The 23,657-nt window shown below is 41.5% G+C and overlaps 2 protein-coding genes across 10 annotated transcripts in view; one reads left to right on the top strand and one right to left on the bottom strand.

Annotated features, from left to right (window-relative positions):
* Positions 1-10,775, top strand: part of LOC123983214 (cytohesin-3-like) — a 32,402-nt gene extending 21,627 nt beyond the window's left edge. The window contains exons 10-13 of the mRNA XM_046069386.1: positions 4,870-4,946; positions 6,562-6,633; positions 6,745-6,899; positions 9,333-10,775. Of these exons, the coding sequence (XP_045925342.1) occupies positions 4,870-4,946; positions 6,562-6,633; positions 6,745-6,899; positions 9,333-9,405 (377 nt within the window). The 3' untranslated portion in view covers positions 9,406-10,775. The remainder of the gene's footprint in view (positions 1-4,869; positions 4,947-6,561; positions 6,634-6,744; positions 6,900-9,332) is intronic.
* usp42 (ubiquitin specific peptidase 42) lies at positions 10,387-23,599 on the bottom strand. 9 transcript variants are annotated; one of them, XR_006828151.1, is made up of 19 exons: positions 22,925-23,066; positions 21,135-21,384; positions 20,018-20,224; positions 19,734-19,844; positions 19,398-19,497; positions 18,716-18,783; positions 18,554-18,624; positions 18,357-18,439; positions 17,534-17,645; positions 17,269-17,409; positions 16,464-16,564; positions 16,050-16,215; positions 14,821-15,492; positions 14,632-14,714; positions 13,297-14,397; positions 12,613-12,917; positions 12,442-12,507; positions 12,241-12,298; positions 11,744-11,826 (listed from the first exon to the last, which is right to left on the bottom strand). XR_006828151.1 is itself a non-coding variant. In XM_046069374.1 (18 exons), the coding sequence occupies exons 2-17, from the start codon at positions 21,373-21,375 to the stop codon at positions 12,446-12,448; spliced, it is 3,624 nt and encodes a 1,207-aa protein (XP_045925330.1). In that variant the 5' UTR covers positions 21,376-21,384; positions 22,925-23,066; the 3' UTR covers positions 11,683-12,298; positions 12,442-12,445. The 9 variants fall into 9 exon arrangements, 7 of the variants coding, with proteins under 7 accessions (XP_045925328.1, XP_045925326.1, XP_045925329.1 ...); XM_046069374.1 differs by having other exon boundaries at positions 11,683-12,298; XR_006828152.1 differs by lacking the exon at positions 12,442-12,507 and having other exon boundaries at positions 11,685-11,826; positions 12,185-12,298.
* Between the last annotated feature and the right edge of the window lie 58 nt (positions 23,600-23,657).

The following is a 23,657-nucleotide window of genomic DNA, read 5'->3' as shown; positions in this document are numbered from 1 at the left end:
GTGTGTGTGAGATGATTGAGCTCTGTGACCATTCTGTCACACCTCCTCCATACGGATGATGCATTTCCTCTGCCGTTTCCCTTTTTGATTAATAGTTTCTCTCCCATCTGCAGAACCTTTACGACAGCATCAAAAATGAGCCCTTCAAAATCCCAGAGGATGATGGGAATGATCTGACGCACACATTCTTCAACCCCGACAGAGAAGGCTGGCTCTTAAAGCTCGGTATGTGTATTGTGTACAGTCATAAAAGTAACCTTGATTATGTTGATTTATGTCAGCATCAGTTTGACGATCAGTGTCTTTCATTTCCCTGGTGATGAGTGTTTGTGTTGTTTGTTTGTGTGTAACTTCTTTATAATGGGCTTCCAGGCGGCCATTGACAGCTTTTGGGCAACAATGGCTAAAAATAGCTGATTGTGTTACTTAATTTGTTAAATATTAAGTCCCTGTTTGTCCCAGCAAGCTACATTTTACTAACAGGTTGTAATGCAAGGTATATGCTAACAGATGTCACGAGCTGATGCTAACACCAATTTCACCTTTAAAAATGTTTACATTTAGCTAACCAGGTGCTAGGGAGTTTTTTATTTTAATTACCTGTCTTTGCTGGTGACTGAGCTGGAGCCGTTAGCCAAGTGCATGTTAGCATTGTCATTGTTAAGCATGATAGCTTAGCAAAGTTAACATAGTATAGGCTGCTATATATATATATATATATATATATATATATATATATATATATATGTGTGTGTGTGTGTATAGTGAAACCGATACCATTAGAGTATTTCATTCAATACATTGCATAAAATGCCACCTGAAGAAGCCATGTGGTATTTTTATTTTTATTGTTGTTATGGACAAGCAAGGTTATCTATATTATTTTTTTTCTTGTTTCAAATAACTGTTAAATAAAAGTAATGGGAAATTGCATCAGATTGCTCCTCAACCTAATTAGTTCATCCTCACGGATAGTATTTATAAAGGGGAAAGACTACAGCTTGCAAAGGAGTGAAATAGTTTAGTGACCAAATAAGTTGTGGGAAACAAATTTAAGGTAATTTTTTTGATACGTGTGTTGAAAGTAAAAAATGGAAAATTGTTTTTGTGAGTGGCAAACGTCCCCCAAAAATGACAGTCACAAGTTGGCTATAAAACGAGAAAGGAGTCTGTTAAGTCACTAAACTAGACTAAAGACTCACAAATGGAGGAAAAGAGAGGCTCCACATCCAGCCGATCAAACCAACTACATCTGAATCAGCCGCAGATGCAGCCGCAGATGCAGTCGGAGGCTCCGTCAGTAAAATCAGCTGATCGCTGCTGCGCCACAAAAGCTTTAATTGATGTCATGGAGTGAAGCGATCGATCACTGACAAGTGATGTGAATAGCAAATAAAAATGTACAGAGAAGTGTTAAATGATACCAGAAGATGAAACCAATGGAAAGCCAAGCTTGTGGTGATAATCTTGCAACAGTGACGAACATGCCTGAGACGGCAGCGAAGGCTGTTAAAATCTGCATGGACTTGGAACATAAAATGTTAGTAGCAACATAAAATTACACTACAGCCTGTTGTTAACTCATGATTTCTGCCAAAGCAGCCCCATTTTTGCCGAAAACTGTCCACCTTCATCATGGTGCTAGATAAGGTTGCAACTGCAAAGTGTCTTTTCTGTCTTCGTCCTTCATCTCGTAACCTCTCCTGTTTGTCTCTCTGGCATGGTGATTTTTGTGCTTGTTGAGTCTTTAAAAATCCTCCTCTGTTTTTTGTTCCTCGCTCCCTCTCTCTAACCTTTCACCCTTTCACATTTTTTTCTGTTCTTTCATTCTGTTCTGTGATGGCCGTTCCTTCTTAAATCTCTGTATTAGGAGGTAGGTAACACTCCTTCCTCCATCCTCCTACTATGTCACAGAGTGCCCTTACACTGGCATTTGCTGCCATTATCTCCTTAGCACACTGGGCCCCTGAACGAGCTAGCCATCTCATTTAATTGACTTATTGTATCAGAGCTGTTATTGAGCAAATGAGAACAGCAGTGGGAGACTATGGGTTATTTCATTCAAAGGCAAGGCGAGTTGGAGGTCAGTGATTTCTCTCATTCTGCATGGGGATCGGCTGCATTCCTCTTTTGGCTCTGAAAGAGGCTGGATGACACAGAGGGCTCGTCTCAGTCGGTACAAGTAGAGCATCCATTTTTAGCATAAAGGATAATTGTTCACCTCATCAAACCACAGTGCCACTCGCCACATGCCCTTTATTATCCTGACTGTTTTCACAAAAATATACCATGATTACAGGATAAAGAAGGAAAAGTCATGTATGTCAGAGACATAAGCAAATAAGTGGAGTGCTTTTAGCAGATAAATGGGAAGCCTGTTTAACTGTACAATTATTAGTTATTATTATTATCAGGCGAGTTTTAAACAAGTCCACATTCATAGAAATTATTTAAACCCCTTATTTGGAAGTGAAAAATAAGGTTAACATTACTTTATTTTACTCTGTCGTACTATATTTGCTGTAGTTGTGTGCATGTAGTTTTACAATGCAGTGGACAATTATATTGGACATTATGGTTGCTTTCACCTTTGAGATCACTTCCATGTTGGTCAAGATTCAGATTTAAACTGTGCTTGCTTAAAGCAATAGTGCAAATCTTTGGGAAACATGCTTATTTGCTTTTTTGTTGAGAGTTAGTTAAGAAGATTGATACCACTGTCATATCTGTACACTAAATATAAATGTACTGCTAGCAGGCAGTTATCTTAACACAATCGCAGCTACCGTGGCTCTGCCCAAAGGTACCAAAATATGCCTGCTGCCACCTCTAAGTCTCACTAATTAACATATGCTGCTTCCCTATTGGTCCCCATCTATTTGCTTAACATAGCAAGTCAACCAGATGACTAAATTAAATTCTTCATAATGAAACGGCTGCATGCAGGTTAATGCTAATGTGCATTATTCTGACATTATTGCTCCCTCGTGGACTCCCTGAAACAAACACCCAGGGGTCAGCTGAATGAGTCACCTCATGCTCTGTACCGTTAGAGGCGGCCTTATGTGTCATACTGCTCCTGTGTAGCTCCTCTGTAGCTATCTGCTAGTACACACAGTCAACAGTTCCAGCTTTAGTGAATGGGCTGCTTGAGTCTGTGCTGTGGGAATGCGTACCTACCTCTGCGTGGCTGGTCATGCAGTGATATAAAGGAGACCCTCTCCTATTTTCATTCTTCTCTCTCTGTTCCAGTCCTAGAGGCCTCAGTACCCCACTTCTGATTCTCCTCTTCCTGTACAGATCCCTCTCTGTTTCTCTTTTGCTCTCTATCCCAGCAGCTGCACTTGACACATCATCTTAGGTCCAGTTTTTCCCATTAGTGAATTCCACACTAATTTGATGCCCATCAGAGGAGTCCATGCTTAATGAGAGATGATTTATTTTAGCTGCTGGCAGGTACTTCAGTATGACATATTGCTGCACTGCTATGAGGCTGTGAAGCTCCCTAAGCTATTACATTACACTATTAACACGTTGCTTTGCCTGAATCCATCATCATCCAGTGTGAACAGCATGTCATAAAATTATTATTTAAACAGTGTGCCGAATTGTGGCTGTTCTGCACGTGAGGACTTCAAATTCAACAAATAACAATTTGACAAAATTACACTCGTGGGAAACATTTTTATCCCGTTCAATAATACAAATAATGCAAGACTTTAACTCCCTTACACTTGTGCACAGTAAACCTTTACACTCCCTCTTCGGAGTGTCCATAAACAAACAAGTGAATGATAAATCTGCATTAGAAACATGCAAACATGGGAAGTCCTGCAGAAGAAATGCATAATAAATGTCAGGTTTTCAGGGTGAAATGAAACATATGGTTGAGGGGGATAAACAGATATCTAGACTGCCATATGGTAGAAAGTAGCAGAGCAAAACTTTTTGTATTTACTCCACAGTAGTATAATATAGTATATTTAACATGTTTATTCAATTTGAGTGAGTAAAATTCAGTGGATGCATCTGAAAGTCAACATTTCTCATACATAATGTAGATGTAGGATTTTTCTCTTGCTAGCTGTATAGAATGAAAATATGGGTCAAGTGAACATATTGATTACATCAATAACGACTGCCTTGTGCTCATTCTGTAAAGTCAGCAAGCATGTTATTATGGTGCACATATTGCAGACTGTACATTGACATCAGCCACATTATGTTTTTTTGATTACATAGGTAAATTGCTCATTGCATCACTGATGGTGTCATCAACCGAAAATCCACTAATCCAATTTTATCAGATGATTTAGGCAGATGGAGAGATTGTGTCTCTAAGGAGATGTCCTTACTATTATCCCTGTATTCAAATGTGTAATTGTAAAATAAAAATGGAAGGGTTTTGTTCACAAAGTGTTTACATTGTATTTACATTATCCAAATCCGACACCCGCTTTGCACCAATCGTGAATCATCAATTATTGTTTATATCAGTAGAGACTTAGCAGAAGTCAAGCTCCTAAAATTCATCGCTCTAACTGCTCTGACCACCGCTGCTTTAGTTATCACATGATGTATGTGATGTATGCATGTCAACGAACAGTTTTCACAAGCTCCCCCCGATCCCACCCACCTTCCACTTCGCTCGCCTGCAGAGCCCTCAGGCATCAATCTCTCGAGACTGGGAGGGGGTGCTGGAGGGAGTATCCAGCCTCTGATTGAGCCTAATAATGCAGAGATCTGATGATCAGAACCAGATGTAGCACGTGGAGCTGAGGTCTCCTGCAGGTTAGCCTCTACATGCACAAGCAAAAACACTGTCACCTCTACAGTTTGAACTCAAATGCTGTGTGTTTCTCTCTGCAGGCGGCAGGGTGAAGACGTGGAAGAGGCGGTGGTTTATTCTGACTGACAACTGCCTCTATTACTTTGAATACACAACAGTAAGTAGGCAGATTGATGTCACTTATGTGTGGCAAAACGGATTGTAGCATACGCACATGACAGTTATTTTGAAACTCAATCTGGGATCATTGTTTCCCAGAATGCATATTACACAAATATTTATCTTTTTGCAGATTACCAACAGGAAAATACACATTTGAATGGAGAGGATCTTAAAGGAACAGTTTGGCATTATAGCAAATTAGTTTTTTTCAGATGAGAGTAGTACCACTCTCAAATCTGTACCCTAAATATGAAGCTGCTGCCAGGAGACGGTTAGCTTCGCACATAGACTGAAGTTCTAACATGTTTTATGTTGTTTGTGTACAAAACTCCAAGTGAAACTCCCCCCCAACAATTTGTGGTTTTACTGGGGGTTATGAGTCAGACTATTTACTGGCGCGGTGACTTCCTGTAGTATCCACTGGTTGCCTGGCCAACTCACGGTGATGACAAGACTCAAAAAAGTCACTGACGGACATGCGTTCAGACATGAGAGTGGGATCAATCTGCTCATCTAAAAGCAAATTTGCTATCATTCTCAGCAAAAAAAGCAAATGTACACATTTTCCAAAATGTCTAAATGATCCTTTAAGAATCTCAATAAATAAAGTTTCACATTTTAAAATATTTAATCAAGCATTGGTAATCTAAGTGAAACAGCTTATGCGTAAATAAATATAGTAAGGATGGATAAAGTGCCACAGGATTGTAATTAAAGTGGAAAATTAAACCGAACACATAATCCCTATCTCTCTGTCTCACACACACACACACACACACACACACACACACACACACACACACACACACAGAGTTAAAGACAAAGGTCTTTGCCTTCCAGCACTGCCTCTTTAACAGATGCAGCCCCTTTGACCTAAATGAACCTCACTCCAGCAATTAACATGAGGCATCATGGGAAACATCTGCAAAGTCTACGGCACACATCTGTCCCGGCTAAGCCGCAAGCCAAGTGCCTCCCCCAACCCTCTGCCTGACATCCCACGCTTCACCCCAGCACCCAATTTCTGAGAACCCTCAACACACACATATGCACACTGCAGCGAGGGCACACACACTCAAAAAGGCGCACACACACAGCCAGCTGTGAGCGGCCGTCCCAGGGCATTTCCTCTCCCCACTGTGCCCCCTCATTAGTAGGAAGATGACAAGTAAGACACGGGGCTGTTCCTCAAGGTCCTCTCCAACACTCACACACACACGCACACACACACCCCTCACATCTGGCCCTGCAGACACATAGCAGTCGCTGGAGGATGGAGAGTGTAGGGTTATGTCTCCCTCGGGGGCTGTCCCCTACGTGACCAGGATGAATAAAAACTTTGATGCTGTCAGGCTCAATATAATGCAGCGTGCTGCATGTCACATCTAAAGTGTTTTATCACAACTGATTTGATAATGATCTATTCACTTAAGGACACAATGAAACACAATTCGGCCACTTTCTTCAGTGACTCGAGTGTGTGATATTATCTAGTTTCTTCGTTGTGTGTCATCTCGCCCTTGTTACACACTGATTTTGTCCTTGTCCTGATCCCTCATCTTAGATAGTGGTAAAGAGACTGACTGAGTGTTGTCTTTGTGTGTTTCCAGGATAAAGAGCCTCGTGGGATTATACCTCTGGAAAACCTCAGTATCAGAGAGGTGGACGAGCCCAGGAAACCTGTAAGGAGCAACTCCAGACACTGTCTTGACCCTCTAAATCCATGTCGATCTCTTTTTAATTTCATACAAACAACATAAACTGTTGTTCACATCACTTGGTTGCCTCCTCAGAACTGCTTCGAGCTCTACAACCCCAACCACAAAGGTCAGGTGATCAAGGCCTGCAAGACCGAGGCGGATGGGCGGGTGGTCGAGGGCAACCACGTAGTGTACAGGATATCGGCCCCCACGCCGGAGGAGAAGGAGGAGTGGATCAAATCCATCAAGTAAGAGAAGGCGTGTTAGGGTGGATCCATTTACACTGAGAGGCCACTTAGCCAACGCCGGGGCTGCTCCCATGTGGCACGTTCTCATGTCTGACCTTGAGACACACACACACACACACAGAGCTGTGAGCTTAATCGTAAATGTGCAGACCAGCACAAAAACACACATGCTGGTGACTAAACGTGACTCCGTTTCTCACACTTCTACACAGATAACACTCAGAGGTGACGTCTGCTCTGCTGGATAAGCTCACTTCCCTTTGATTAGGCTCAGCAAGCAAAGAAAAACACATACACACACACACACACACACCCAGGCACTATGCCTCACTGCGCTCTTAGAAGTGTTTTTAAAGGCTTTCACGCATTTCTTACATTTGTCGTTTCCAAATGCTGCCTTGTTTAACCAGGCAGGAGCGTGGAGGTGCAGCAGTAAATTGGACCCAGTGGGTAATTGATCAGCTCGCTGGACATCATCCACTCAGCCACAGCTTCACTGACATTTATGATCAATATCAGAGCAGAAATCATGTTAAACAACCCTTTCATGCTCTAATAATATTAGAAAAACCACTTAGCATTGACATATGTGTATCCATTAATGAAAGTGATGGGTGATTCGGCTAAGTTACTGGAAATCTTGCTTGGGTGAGGCTGCTTCAATTCAAAGTGACTGGAAAGAAGAGAGAGATGGTCGTTTTTCTCATTTTGGGAGATTTAGTCAATTGACCTTCAGATGACATACTGTATTACACGTTTCACACTGCTCTTTTTAGGCCTCAGAGTGCTTTTAGTGTAAACTCTGATAGTCCATCACGATGTCTCTCCCTTCCTTGGAACAACGAAAGTCACAGATGGGGCTCGGCAGGATGGAGTTGTGCTGCTTCAAACACACACTCACTTGACTCAGCTGCCAGGGCGGCGGCAGACTGTCCTGTGGTCAGCAGATTTGCACACACATGTAAACACGCGCACAGTATATCCACATGCTGCCACCTGACTCATCTGCAAGGCTGGAAACTGCTCTTGTGGTAACTGTTCTGTGTGCACATACGCACGTATAAGACTGGCGGTGTCAGCGTGTTGATTGTTCTGCTGCTGGGAAAACATCGGGTTACTCAGCGTTATGCCCATCCTCAGTGTGTGTGTGTCAGCAGTGGTGGAAAAGTAACGAAGCACATTTACTTAAATACTGTACAAATTCTAGGTACCTGTACTTGAGTATTTCCATTTTATGCATCTTTATACTTCTGCCACACTAAATCTCATACCCTTTCTGTCCAGTGAAAACATCAGGGAAGAAACTGAAGGATTAAGTGTTTCTTTATGGGTTGATTTCCCACTTCTTAAGATAATAAACCATTAAAAACCTCTCTTGGATTAGCTGGAGACAAAGAGTCACAAAGCTGAAAACAGCTTTTTTTCTGTTCATAAGAAAAGTGGACTTTTTACATGGTTCTCACAGGACAGCGACAATGTTGCTGTAGATTAAACTACCCAGCAGTATATAATATGTAAAGAAAAGGGAAAAAACAACTACAGCAGTAACAGGCAACATGTACATAATGTAGCAGTAATATTAATGCAAAAACATATTTATCTCACGTACTAACAGGGACCATTTTACTGCATAATGAGTACATTTACTTTTGATACTTAAAGTGCATTTTGCTGACAATACTTTTACAGCTCTCAATTTGACTGTTTAGTTGGACAGTTCTCATAGTGTCAGAACAAAAAAAACTCGGCCAAACCCACTGTACGCTACTTTCTTAACACAAAATGGCAGGCAAAGTTAATTAACTAGCTGGTGAACACAGCGGAGCATTTAGCAGGTGAAGAGCCAGATATTTCCCCCAGGAGTTGGTGGAGACCAAAACAGAGCTAAAAGGAAACGGCCAGAGACACAAATCTAAATGAATGCTAACGTTGTTCCATGTCTCCTGGGTGTTTAATTGTACAACTGTTTGCTACCATGTTTGGTGACTGAAACAGCTCTTTGTGTTGTTTTTTTTGTGTGGACAACATAAATAATGAGAATTTTTTAGCATAGCCAGTAGAGTCTGATTGAAGAGCAGGTTTCAGAGGTGTAACAAATCTGTTAATGTCAGGTTTTGGTGTTGATCACTTAGAATCAAAGCAAGTAGGTTTCTTTCTAGATCCCCCAGAATGCAGTGCAGACGCAAGATATGATGTGTTTTGAGTAAGATGCACTGACTGAGGGAGACAACACAGCTTAAGGTCAAGTTAAATACCTGAAACATCACAAATTGATCATAATTGTGTTTGTCTTCTCTCCATAACAACAGATTCAAGCATCTTTGACTGGTAATAAAAATCAGCCTGCAGACAGCAAAATAGTCTTCATAGTGTGTGTAGCATTGTTATGAACAGCTGTTCAGTGATCCATTTCTTTCTGTCCTCTTCCCACAGAGCAAGCATCAGCAGGGATCCTTTCTACGACATGCTGGCCACCAGGAAGCGGAGGATAGCTAATAAGAAATGATGACTGTCCACCTGCATCGCTGCCATGTCTGTGACCAGCAGAGTCCACATATGTGTGGGTGTTACAGGGTTACAGTCCCATTTGTTTTTTTTCAGGGTTGGAAGAGAAGCAGCAAACACAGGTGGGAGGTTTTTCGAACTGGAATGGATTATTTCCACCTGAAGATTGTCTGCACCTCAATTCTCGGTTGATGTGATGGTTTTACTTTATCCGGCACAGACTTTGAACACTCATTTGCCATTTGTCTGAGACTTCATGGAGAAGAGGGAGAATCTTTATCAAACTGGATGATAACAAATGGACAAAAAGGACTAGTTTTCTGGAGGAACAGCCACGACTGGAATCATACTGTGGCTGTGATGACACTGCCCTCTGCTGGACACAGAAGGAATTAAATCCACTGTACTGCACATGCGGTGTGAGGATTTGAAACCTGAATATCCATCCTCATCATATGGCACTCCTCTCATCCAGACTGACTCGCCTGGTTGGTTGTCTGCAGTCTGCCAAGATGCCAGTCAACATTTTTAATATGTTCACCTCACACGCCCTTTGACAACTGCAAACACCAACACTATTTAGCAGTATCCAGAAACTGAAGAAAGCCTAAAGCTTATACATCAGCTGGTCTGATTATTAGCCCTCAAGTGACTGTTTCTGTATATGCAAACAGAGTTATTCTAGACAATGAACCTTTTTTATTTACAGTACGCTCCCTTATTTCCCATTTCAAGGCAAATAAATATGTAATCCTTACATATATTGAGTGTAATGATCGTTTTTAGTGGCCACAGTTTCATTCAGTTTATGTATTGAAGATCAACCTCTCTGATCGAGTTCATTTCTTTTGTATTTATTTTCTTGATTTGTTTAACAAGAGGCAGCCCCCCGATTTACATTATGCATGTATAGTATATAATGTACATACTGTTTAGTTTTTCTTTGTTGTGTTTATGTAGCATGTAAATCATAACGGCCATAGCCTATACCCGTTCACCTTTTTAGTTTTTTAAGTTGACAGTTTACAATAGTGGAAGAGGGACTTTGTGCAGCTCTTTGCAGAGCAGTGAAACCTCCTCACACTGTTATTACTGAAGAGCAGATAATACATGACCTTCTAGGAAAGAAAAACTCACTATGCTGAGTTTGACAAGACAGTAGAGGACACAAACGGGTTCAAAATACCCTTGAATACCGTGTAAATGGTGACTGGAATCTGAGGGACTGTTTTTCCCAAACAGATCAAGCCAACTCGCAGCCTAATATTTCATTAGTAGATGGACTTTAAACATGACTTGATCTCAGTTTGGGAAATGGCTCCTGAATACTTTGATGAAGACTTTGAATAAAAATACATGCTGATCAGAAAACAAGTTTTTGTGAGCATGTGAATTCAGTGAGAAGACTCGCTAAACTTACCAGGTCTTTGGTTATTTCAAACATGGGAACAGTGCTGTGAATAATATTCTGCTGACTCGTGTAGCTAGAAAAGTGTGTGTATTTAACAAAACCTGAATACAGGCAAGTACTATCAGTTTCCATCCTCAATATATCTACATCATAATTTGACTATAGTGGAAAGTTTGTTCAACAAGAGGCTTGAATACAATCGGCCCATTCCTAGAATAAAACACAAAGGCAGACAGGAGCTTTTCAAAAATCCCTGGCAACTCATCAATCATCTCAATCAGCATTTTTCATTCATTTCAATGCAGCTTGTAAACAAAGTCAAAAGACCAAGAACAAATTACAATTTCTGACATTAACAAATGTATTTTAAGGCTTTTACCTTATACAATGTATAAATTCTGACATGCTAAACTAAAGATGTAACAGCAGTTTTTCAACTTCTGCCTAAAGTTTAAAAATCAAAAAACAAAACAAACCATACTCATTAGCGACTTTAGTCCAGAGAATATGGTCCAAAATTAACATGGGGATTTCTAAAAACGAAGCAAAACAACAAAACATCTACTGATAACCCTGATACAGGATTTTTTTACATATAAAAGTAACTGATAGTACAGTTCAAAATTAAATTCACAGTATTTTTTTTATGATGCTAGAAGTCAAACTGTATTTTTCATTAAAAAGCAAACACAAATGGTCCACAGCCATGATAACAAATTTCTGTATGCTTTTTTTTTTTTTTAACGTTTAAAACAAAAGAAAAGTGAGAGAGATGAGAGGGGCATGATCTAAACAAAAACCTCCACATCTGTGAAAAAGTTTAGAAATTAGAGAGTGAATCTTAGGCTCCAGAGCAAAATGGAAACAAACAAACAAATTAAAAATGCTGGGAAATGTCCTCAAGTCTGTCCAGGGTTAATGTGGAGGTATCAGTCAGCGACGCCTTGCTCCCACCACTGCACTCGTCCGTCTCATTCAAGAATATATCTCCCTCCATTGGTTTGTCCACTCCTGGTGGGATAAAAAAAAAACAAACTAAAAAATGCCGCGGCTCTGTAGATATGGTGACATCTTAAACTTGCGGCCCAAATAAAGCCTCACAGTTCTTCTCTTGGGCAAACACATTTCCCTTTTGTTTCATTCTGATTTGAAGCAGGTGGATATCCGTGATGGGTGTTAACAAGTTTTCAAGTCCTGAGTTCCACTGAGCAGCAGCTGAGATGTTTAAGCTCCAGGCTTTGTTTGTGTTCATACAAGTATATATTAATATTTTTCATCATAACTGTGACAGGTGACAGTTTTTTTCTTTTAACCATAGTTAGGAGAATAACGGCAAACAAATAAATGCATAAAAAAAAAGGTTTCTGACCATTTAAAACACTTTAGTTGTGGTAAAAATACAATATATTCCCAGTGAAGAAGCACCATGTCAAAAAGTTGTTGATGTCATTCCTCTGCTGTTGTTAAAATGGTGTTGATGCGTCTGAAATGAGAAAGAAGAGGCCTCCATATAATCTATTTGCCGAGCTATGAGCTAAAACATTTGCCAATAATAGTTCCTACTGTTTATAAGCACTGACTGTACTCGAGCATACTGTGATAATCATTAAAAGGTCGCCCACTCACAGAGTCAGTGTTTCAAGCCACTGGAGAATCTGAGGGAGTCGCTATTGGTCTGACTGTAACTGTTTCCTACAAAACAGGATCAGCACTCTAAATTGACAAGCTCCAACGCAGCATTTATTTCAGCACTTTAATGATTTGAGGAGGACTCTGAATGTGAAAAACATGCTTTACCTGTGTATCCGTTGACATGGCGGTGAGTTGAACCATTTGTGGGCGAGGTGTGGCGGGAGGGCAGCAGACGGTCACTGCTGCCATCAGCATAGTCTGTGCGCCGGCGCTTTTCTGGCGAAAGACCATTGTCATGTTTAGTGTCCTTGATGTCATTGTAATGTCGCTTGCGGCTCTCCTTCTCCTCACTGCTTCCGTTCTTCCGAGCTGCTCTTGGGCTGTGCTGCTCGGCTTCGTTGTCCCGCTGCCTCCTCTTTTTCTTCTTCTTTTTTGTTTCAGTGGCTCTGTCTGAATCCACATCGGAGCTTCTAGGCAAAGCCAGAAAACACACAATGATTAATCTCAATCCACGACTAGATCTAACTGGAGGCTTTGTCGTCAGCTAAATACAAATCCCAAAATATTCAGTTTACTGTTTTATGACAAAGCGGCTGAAACCAGAGAATATTTGGCATTTTTCCATGATTATTGCTTGAAAAATTGCTATTTCAATGAATTAAAATAGTTGCAGATCATTTTTCTGTCGACTGACTTATTGATTAATTGACCAATCGTTTGACCAGCCCTAAAATAATGGGAATGGAATTATCCAATTAAGTTTACAATGGAAGATAGAAGATCACCATCAAAACAAAAATTACACAAAGCTGTTTCATGCAACATGGAGGCAAAGATAGCGTTACTCACCCACTCTCACGGTGTCGCTCTTTGTCCTTTGACTTCTTCTTTTTCTTGCTCTTTTTGTGTTTTTTAGAGCGACGGGCCTCAGAGCTGTCGTCCCTCTCCTTGCTCAGGGGGTTAGTAGTCCTCTTGTGATTTTGATCCTCCCTGTTTGGAGCAGATTCAGACGTGGAGGGACGAGCTCGAGAGGGCGAGCCCTTGGACTTTGTGGAGGTTTCTGGCACTGTGGCAGGCGAGGACGCCTCCTCCTTTGACGTGTAATAGTCCCTTTCCCTGCCGTTGCTCTTGTCCTTTACCCCCCGGGATTCTCGACTCTCCTCCTGCCACCTAGACCGACTACGAGACTCGTCACGGTAGAGATAACCGTGCCCCCTCCGCCCACGGCCCCTGTCCTCTCTGGACCGCTGGTAGTGATAGTAGTGGTAATGGTGAGAGCACCTGTCACGATCACGCTCCCTGGGATGGTGAACAGGTCGCACCCAGCGACGCTCAGACTCCCCGTCCCTGTAGTTACGATCGTGAGGAGGTAAACGATCCCTGTATGAGGGGCGCTGATGATCTCGATAGTCCCGTCTGTACCGATGACGGTCACTGTCACTTTCTCGTTCCTGACTCCTGTCCCTGTAGTGTCTCTCCTTGTCTCTGCTCCAGTCAGAGTACAGTCTGTCTCTCTCCTTGTCACGGGAATTTTGTCTGTCATTGCCTCTAGAACTGGGCTTGGACTGGTGTTGCTCCTTAGCATCTGTACGTCTTTCAGTCCCTGCTGACGGATCATTGGTCTGTGGTAGATCCATTGCTTTATCTCCACTTTTGCTAACATTCTGTAGAGCTGCAGAGGCCCCACTGGTGCCTTGAGAGCAGTCTGGCGGGATGGATAAGGCCGCGGGGCAAGAGGAAGCAGATTCTCTAGATGTGACAGAATGGGTCTTTGTAGCAGTGGCTGAAGGTGGAGAGCTAAGAGTGGAGGTGGCAGTAAGCTGAGGCCGGGGTTCAGACACAGTTGTAGCCCTTGTGTCAGGAGTGGAGAGGTGCAGGCTTTCACTAGCAGCAGGATGGATGCTCTGAGAAGAACTGGCCTGGGATGAGACAGAAGTGTGTGCCTCGTTGCTGGAAAAACAAACAAAATTTACTAGAATATAAATATTGCTTTACATTACACTACACTATCGGGGTGCAATGCCTGTGCATGGTGTAAATATGTGAGAAAAAACACAAATGTCAATGCAACAAAGTAGAATTTGAAACAAATTAATATTATTCCTTTTAACTCGCACTCAAAGAGATTTTTTAAAGCTTAATACATGGCTGACAGAGAAATAACTTGTTGAGTGCTAATCTTACCTTGTTTCACTATGGTCGCTGTCTAGCCCATTAGCAGCAACAGAAGCCACTGAGGATGAACTGCTATGACTACTGCCAGAGACCTGAGGAGCGAAAACAAGACATGATTATTCATTCAGACACAAAACTACTGTTTATTAAGTTATCAATCTTATGAAGAGATAGCAAAACACAAAGCATTTAATTTACTTTATCAGGAGTTTTGTGTCCATTCACTTTGTGGTGTCCATAATGGTGCCCATTTTGACTGGATTTAGAGACGCCATGGGTTGATCCATTTAATCCGTTACCATTGTGGTGCACTCCCGACTCTCCGTTGGTGGCTTTAGGAGAATTATCGAAGACCTCTCCTGCTCTGTTGTTTCCATTAAGGTGAGACTTGGCTAAACGGCCATTATCCAGAGTGCCCCCGTTCTCCTGGTCCGATTCCTCTGAAGACTCTTGGCCGTACGGCACCAAGAATGACGCTCCATTGCCTCCGGTGCGGTGATCCCCGTTACTACAAGACGTGCCGTTAACGCGGTGAAGCTGACGTGGAACAAAGCGAATGTCTGAGTGGACGTCTGAGGTAGACTGTGAGGAGGACAGAGAGCTGGAGGAGGAGCTGCTACTGGCAGAGGACGGCTGGCTGTAAGAGGACGAGGACGGGCGGTTCTGTTTGCTTTGTCCAATAAAGAATGAAAGCTTCTGCCGTTTGTCATGATCTGGGATCATTGTGGGCCGGCTGATTGAGTGGGATATGGAAGAAGTGGATGAGGCTGGTCCATGACTAGGTTTTCCCACAACACTGCTGCTGGTGCTGGGCTTGGAGTTAGTTGGATAGTCCCTCAGAGATCCATTCCCATTAACGTGGAGAGTGCTCTGAAGAGGAAACAAAAAGGACACAAGAACATATTTAAGTGTCCAGGTCAAACACTGGCTATATATATCTTAAATTGCGAACATTCAAATATGTACACTGAACAAAATTATAAACGCAACACTTTTGTTTTTGGCCCCATTCATCATGAGCTGAAAGATCTATGACTTTCTTTATGCACACAAAAGGCCTATTTCTCTCAAATATTGTTCACAAATCTGTCAGAATCTGTTTTAGTGAGCACTTCTCCTTTGCTGAGATAATCGTCTCCAAAATCGTCTGAGACCAGCCACCTGGACAGCTGCTGCAACAATTGGTTTGCATAACCAAAGAATATCTGTACAAACTGTCAGGAACCGTCTCAGGGAAGCTCGTCTGCATGCTCGTCGTCCTCGTTGAGGTCTTGACCTGACTTGACAGATTTGTGAAAAATATTTGAGAGAAATACGCCTTTTGTGTACACAGAGAAAGGCTTCAGCTCATGATGAATGGGGGCAAAAACAAAAGTGTTGCGTTTATAATTTTGTACAGTGTATTTACATGTAAATGTTGTCAGTACCTTATTCATGTGTGGTGGCAGCTGGGGACCTATGAAACCAATGTTGTTGTGGTGGACAGTGGTGTTGATGCGTGGTATCACCACCGGACGTGGAGACGACTGACCAGGGATGCCTGGGTTATGGCTCATGTGGCTGTAGTCCCCTGCATTCTTCACATCACTGGACCTAGTGACACAAAAGAAAGGAAACATTTGAAATGACCAATGTTAATATTAAGGATTGAGATTATTTAATGTTTTTTAGACAGTAAAAAGACTTTGAATTGAATTTGAATTTATTTCAGGATAACCCCTTGAGATGTATCATCTCATTTTCAAGGGGGTCCTGCAGCATACATACATAGACACAAAATTAACCACACTTTCTCTACAAAATAAAAAAATGCCTATCAATTTAAACAATGGTTTACTCACTTTATGTAGAAGAGGACGTAGGCCTGCTGGTTGAGAACAGACCTGATGTCACTGACAGACACGGAGGAGTCGTTCATCTGATACCACTGCCCATTGCTTGCCTGGGAGACACAACAGAACAGTTGGCAGGTTTTAACATATTTGCTAAACAGAATCATCATTGTTACACATCTTCCATTTCAAAATTTTATTTTTCTCAGTTTCTGAACTGGCTTTGAAGTGTTAAAGGGTAATTCTGGTATTTTTAAACCTCCATTTTTATATTTTTTGGGTTCTAAATGACTAACACATACAAAATGTTTTGGAATTGGTCCAATAGATTGCCTCCGCTGGCAGCTGCAACGTAATCCTTGGGGCAATTGCGCTCGTCAAAAGTACATCAACTAAAAACGCTCAGACTGCTCTTCTATTCATTATAAGTGTCTGACAATCTCGCAAAAGGTAGATTGCTGCAGGAAGATGACTGTGGAAATGTGAGTCAGTCAGCCATCTTACACTTTAACAAAAAGGTCCAGGTTTACAAAATCCCAGACTTACCCTTTAAATATAATAAAGGTTGAGCAAGTTTGACTGTCAAGTATAAATATCATCATATATAAATGTGGTATCATATATATTGTAACAGAATAATAATATTGTGTTTACATTCTTGTTAAGACGTTGTCTGTTAGAAGCAGGAGTTGTTGTAGGAACTAAACTGTAATAGTGAGTTGTTGATAGTTTTGGAGAACCAAATGTGTGCATGTGTACTTGCAACCGCAGTGTCCTGATAGATTAGAACAGTGGTCCATAGCAGTGCCAGTACCTTAATATAGCAGAAGTAGTGTCCAGCATGACAGCTGAATCCAGAGTGGACCAGCACAGCATACAGCCCGTAGACCTGGGGGTCCCCTTGGGACTGAGACATGAAGGGACGCAGGTCCAGATACTCTGGATATTTCACATCCTGATGACCAAGAAACAGCTGATTAATGTTAAATTATAATTAAATATTCATTTAAAACAAATTATGGGTGCGGTCCTATAGCTATTTAATGGTTCTGGGTATTGTAGTCCACACATCATGGTACCTTTGTGATTTTGCCTCCACTAAAGTTTGCAAAGCGTTTGAGTGAGAGGGTGAGCACATTGGAGTTGCGGTGGATGGTAAATCTCTTTGAGGCGGTGACCATTTTTTTGCACCTAAGAAAAACAAATATTACATTACATTAACTCATTTGGCAGATGCTTTTATCCAAAGCGACTTACATTTGAGGAACAACATACATTCATTAACAGAGCATAAAATACAGCACAAGATCTACAACTGACAATACATATTAATAAACGCAGCAAAAAATAAAAGCGCTAATGGCACATATCGCATCAATGGGGTAAATACCTAGTGAAAGAAGTTCGAGTGAACAAAAAGAGCAATCAATACAAGGCAACTGTAGGGGATAGAAGAAGAAGAGCACAGGAAGTGCATGTTAGATGTTAGGAGTTAGAGGTGTTATAAGAGGAAGTGTTCTCGGAAGGGATGAGTTTTCAAGAGCTTCTTGAAGTTAGAGAGGGACGCCCCTGCTCCGATGACATGTGGCAGCTCGTTCCACCATCGTGGTGTCACAGATGCGAACAGCCAGGACTGGGATTGCTTTGTGTGAAGGGATGGCAGAGCCAGGCGGCATTGGAGGAGCATAGCGGCCGAGAAGGAACGTAAACTTGTATTATAGAGTTTAGGTAGAAGGGTGCAGACCCAGTAGTCACTCTGTATGCGAGCATTAGTGACTTGAATCTGATTCTGGAGGCCATGGGTAGCCAGTGGAGGTCACATATTAGGTTAGTCAGCTAACGTATAAAAAAATAAACAATCAATTAAAACTCTGGCTCTTTTTTATCTGCAAAACAACTCACTTGGTGCACTTGTAGGCGTTTTCTCCATCCAGCTGTTCGGGTTTGACAAACTGCTCGAGAGCTTTGGAGACACTGGGAGCCGTCTGCATGGAGAGAATATCGGTTATTGGTTCTGTTCTTAAGATCTGAATTCATTGGTTTGTTACACATTTGGAGTAAAACAAGAGACCCACACGTCACAATGAACTGTGTCTTACCTTAATTTCCAGAGTAATATCCAGAAAAGGGTCAAATGTATCAGAGACTGCTTTGCAGTTTAAACATTTAACTGAAAAAGAAGTTTGTATATAAGTTTAGCAAAGTTGTAAAATAAAACAACCACAATGTTTTGAAGAAACAAAGAAACCATGAAAACTTACCTCTGGACCTTAGATATCCGCCAAAAACTTGATGAATGAAAGTGGTTGCCTGCGTTTGCCTGTCCAATCTGTCACAAAGATAAATATGAGGATGAAAAACAACCAATACGGGTAATGACATAATAGACAAACATTTCTGGCTATATGGGTACAGAGAAAAAATGTCACTTTACTTGCACTGACAAGTCACAACATATTACAGACCAAAGAGCAGGAGTGAGAAAAGGAGGAATTAGAGCAAGAGTAATTAGTTGAGAGGTCACCTGTTACTACAGAATAAGAGTCGACTTGATACTTGAGGTTCCTAAAACACCTTTCTAAAAGTCCAATGAGAACCACAATGGTCAGCCCAGTGTATCTATTAAACATGCATGTAGGCTTCATTTTTGTACATGTCATACTTGGCAATGGCTCTACACTGATTTCACAAATTTCAGCAGAAAAGCATAAATACTTGTGCATCTACATATAGATAAACATTTATGCAAGTTTTAGACTGGAAGGCCTTTGCTGACTGATCAGTGGATCAGCACAACACATAATATAAAAAATAGAGCATATATATATATATATTTTTTTTTTTTCTCTCCTTTTCAAGTAACTAATTATCTAATAAAAGTCGAAAATATGGTCAACCTTTCTAGGTAAACATATGATGGTTTTGGAAATGGATGAAACTTACTTGGTTCCAGGTAAGCAGGACTTTTGCATAGCATCCACTGTGTATCGCAGGAACTCATGGGCATCCTCCTGGCTTCCATAGCGGAAGTGCTTTGCAATCCCTGTGTGGGGAAAAAACACAAGACAGATAAGAAAGCGATAAATTATATCACACTTAAAGCTAAATGTTTTGCTGACTACAAACTCCTACAAGAAAATTTCCCTCCAAAATTGAAACAGTAAACAGCCTCACAGCACCTCTCATCATTCATGTCAGGTAACATTTTGTGAAAGAGTACAATTTCAGTGTTTTAGCTCTATAGACACTATAAAACTAAAACACTTAAGTATCACTTACTTTTGAGCTCATTGAGCACACCAATGGGCTTTATGACATTCCCAGAGTTGGCAAAAACCTGAATGATGTGATTTTGCATGGTGCACATCATACAGAACCCCGGCTCGTGACCTGTAGAAGGAACAGATGGACAAAGCATTGATGAGTAAGACATGAATCAGGCAAGAAAGCAGCTCATAGATACTGCCAAAGTTCCCAAAATTGATGTGATAATTATTGCATGACTGTACAATTACATAAGAACTTCTTTTGGTGCAATGAACCACAATGAAACACCAACTTACACGTTTTGGAGTGCTCACGTGTCAGCATGTAGTTGGCAAATGGAGGGGTGTAGGTGAGACACTGTAGGGCTGAGTTGAGGAAGCAAGTGTTTCCCATGTTCTGCAAGCCCGCACCAATGCGGTGGACCTGGGTCCACTTCAGGTTGAGCCGCTCTGGAGGGAAGAGGACCTTCTGGGGCAAGTCAATGCCATCATCACTGCTTATCACTGTACACACAGAGCCAACATCGGAACTAAAATTAGATTAATGCATTTGCCAGGTCCAGGACATCAACAAGTACAAGCTACATTGCCTATGTAAGTACATACTGACACATAGTAAAAGAACATCAGGACCTTACAGTCATAGCTTTCAGTCTAATCAGTAATATAAAGCGATTAAGACAGCTGAGTGAGAGTGTAAAATAACCTGAAGTAAAAAAAAAACAACTACAAAAACCACGCCAGAGTTTGCTTTCTCTTTTGATTGTGCTAAAGTCTGGCTACTTCTCTTTATGTCCAGACAACAACTGCATTACATGCTCAAGTGATTGATCATGCTCTCAATTCAAAATTGGCTTGGTTATGTAACTGTATGAATGAAAGTAAAGTGGAAGTAGCAACACAACACCCACAAAACCAGTTGTGTCACACTCATGCCTAAATAGTAGCAAAACATTTTGCTTCATTAGTGCATCTTTGTATTATCTATGTATCAAATTACCAGATAACAGTTCTCAATTTGCTTACAACAGTATGTTACTTAAATGAAATATAGCAGATTCAACAATAGAATACGCAAATTAGCAATGTGGTTTATTTTGTAAAAACGACTTTATTGTCTTAAGATAGTAATGCCTTAAAAACATTTTGTTTTGAATGCGAGACTATTTCAGCATTTCCAACATGGGCGGGAAAATACTGACTGTAGGTATTTGCCTCATATGCATAATTGTACTGCTTAAAAACATAGGCCAGGAAACTCATCCATGTGTTGTGTGAGGGATAAATGGAGGGTAAGGTAGAGAACTTGACTGATCCTGGATCTGCACGCAGTGAAATGTATGTAACCAGCCAACATCCTTACTAGTTTCCTCCCAGCTTGCAAGACACAGCTGAAAAAATCCCTTGCTCCTACCTTGCTCCTTAGGCCGGTCCACAGAGGAGGGGGTACTGTTGTAGACTGCGGCTCCAGGCGTTGGGCCCAGGCAGCCCCCTGAAGCCTTGAGCCTCGGAGAGTCACTGGGCATGGTGGCTCCCACTGCCCAGCTGCTGGAACAGCTGCCGTCCATCCCCACGTCACCACTGGTGAAGGGAGATCGCTTACACCCGACTGACTTGTGGTCAGACTTTTCTGAAGATCTGTCAACTATGGTCATTGTTCATTGCTGTGTGAGGGGCAGAAACATAGAAGTATACAACTTTGAGCGGCAAAAAAAAAAACAGATTAAGTCCAAGGTAGTGTTTTTCCATTTCTGTTGTTGCTTTATATAGACACATCTGTGTGTGTGGCATATCAAGACACAATTTAAATCTCTTGAGAAGCTGTATTCAAATATAGAGTAATAAAATGTTTCTAACTTCTCTGACTAGAATCTAGACAAGTGAAACGCACACTAATTTATACACGTCATGTCATTCTCACAGCCCATCTCCCCCATATCTTACAGTACATGTAGATTGCAACCACTAAATGCCATAGCCACCACTATTTATCACAAACAATCACTTACAAAGTGGTGTCAAATACATCATAATATCTGTCATAGCCAGTTTCTAACTTATCTATCACTATCACTTGTGGCAAACAGTCACTATATTTCAATAATCAGGGACAGAACATGTGTTTATTTAATGTCTCAGTCACTGAAGTGCCAGCAACTGTATAGCAGCTTATTTATGTGTATCCACACTCAGTGGCAGCAGTTTGAAATCTCTCTGCACTGAACTCTTGTGGAATGTTATTGCAGGCAGCATTGTGTTTTTATGACTGAACAAGAGACCACGATGGCTTGATGTTGGAGAAAAGTCTTGGCTGACTGATCACACTTATCAAACGTGTCTATTAACAAAAGCTATAAACTAAATAATATCAGGGACATTAGTCATTCCGCCTCCTCTCTTGTACAGACATGTAAGAGCACCTTGCAAGGTTCACCCTAAAAAACAAATGCCAGAAAAAAAAGTAAAAGTATTAACTTCTATTTAGAATATATTCAATTCGACCAACTAACTTGAAAATGATTTACCAAGTGAACGTTACTAGTTTCAAAAACTCGACTGAGGACATTTCCTGGTCGGAAGCACGTTTGCAACAGCTGTTCCCTCCCACCAGCTCCGGCAGACGGCTTCACGTCGGCTAACAGACGGCGGCTAGGCCTTTAACACGCAGCGCCGCTAAACCTCAATAAAACACCCACTAAACCTCCGTTAACCACTGTGGGACACAAAGCGCCGATTAAAAGCTCACCTTTCTCAACAAAGACAAGGACAGAAAGACTAATGAGGAGCAAGCGACTCCTGAAGCCACCGACACCATGGAAACGGCGACATACTAGCTACCGACCGGAGCTAACGTTACGTGCGACAGTATTAATGCTAACACTACTAGCTAAGGCGGCACGGTGGAAGCTGACTAACATGGCGGAGAGTAATATAACCATCTGCTACAACTGCCGAAGGGCGGTTTACTGTTTCCACTTCGACATAGATTTGCTTTACAATGCGTACGCCCGGGTAACGTGTAGCTAGCTGTGAAAGGAGGGGCTCGACACCGGCGGCTGAATGCGCTCACTGCGCTGCTCACTCCGACATGACAGAGAACCGGTGTAAGGCTACTATAACAAATCTCAGCGGCTCGGGGCCACTTAACGATCACGGCTGCAAAGTTAAAGCGCCGCTCGGTCGTAAAAGCAACAACGCACTCACCTGTAATCTGTTATTAATACGTTAATATCGGTTGTAAATCCATTCCTTATTTCCAGCGGGTGTCCGGCGGTGAACAATGACGTAGCTAATTGCCCCACGGGTACATCCGGGTACCTGCGATGAAACGAGGGCTCTGATTGGCTCACTTGGCGGGTTACTCCGTGAGGAACGTTTCGGGAAGATCCGTCGCATGTACACACCTCTGACCTTTGTGTACAATAGTACAACCACAACACAATGTGTTTTATTGTCAAACATTTTTTATATAAATTGTTTCCAGCATAATTCATTGGCTGTAAACCAGATTAACCTGGCAGCACAGATTACTATATCTATGCTGAAATGCCCATTTATAAATAGATTACAGAGCACCCATAGTATTTCAACTATTGACAGTTCTCAAAATATAACAGAGTGCATTCCCTGTCAGTGGTTACTCAGCCTTTAAACCTCTGTCACCCACATGTACAGGCCAGAGAACAAATACATTCCCAACATCCATGCAAGGAAATAAATATCCCCATAAAATCAAAATTGGCTTACTGTGTCCAAAATTGCTTTTTAAGTTGCTGACAATGGGACGCTTCTTCCTCAGGATCAAGAGGCTGCACACAATCATAATAGACATTGTCAATTCTCCTTAAAAGTCACTTTTTCCTTTTTTTTGTAATACATTAAAAGCAACATCTCAAAGGACCAATAATCATATTGCTTCTCAGAAATCTCACCAGAC

This window comes from Micropterus dolomieu, linkage group LG14, assembly GCF_021292245.1.
Source record: "Micropterus dolomieu isolate WLL.071019.BEF.003 ecotype Adirondacks linkage group LG14, ASM2129224v1, whole genome shotgun sequence".
NCBI lineage: Eukaryota > Metazoa > Chordata > Actinopteri > Centrarchiformes > Centrarchidae > Micropterus > Micropterus dolomieu.
Note: the sequence above shows the minus strand (reverse complement) of the source record. Positions and strands in the feature narration are given on the sequence as shown.

Excerpts from the sequence above, each read along its gene's own strand:
- usp42 (XM_046069372.1), bottom strand. The coding sequence starts at position 21,375 with ATGACCATAGTTGACAGATCTTCAGAAAAGTCTGACCACAAGTCAGTC. Across the intron at positions 18,440-18,553 it reads ATATTACTCTGGAAATTAAG|ACGGCTCCCAGTGTCTCCAA; the intron begins GTAAGACACAGT and ends CTCTCCATGCAG. Across the intron at positions 11,827-12,612 it reads CCATGTCAACGGATACACAG|GAGTGGACAAACCAATGGAG; the intron begins GTAAAGCATGTT and ends TTATCCCACCAG.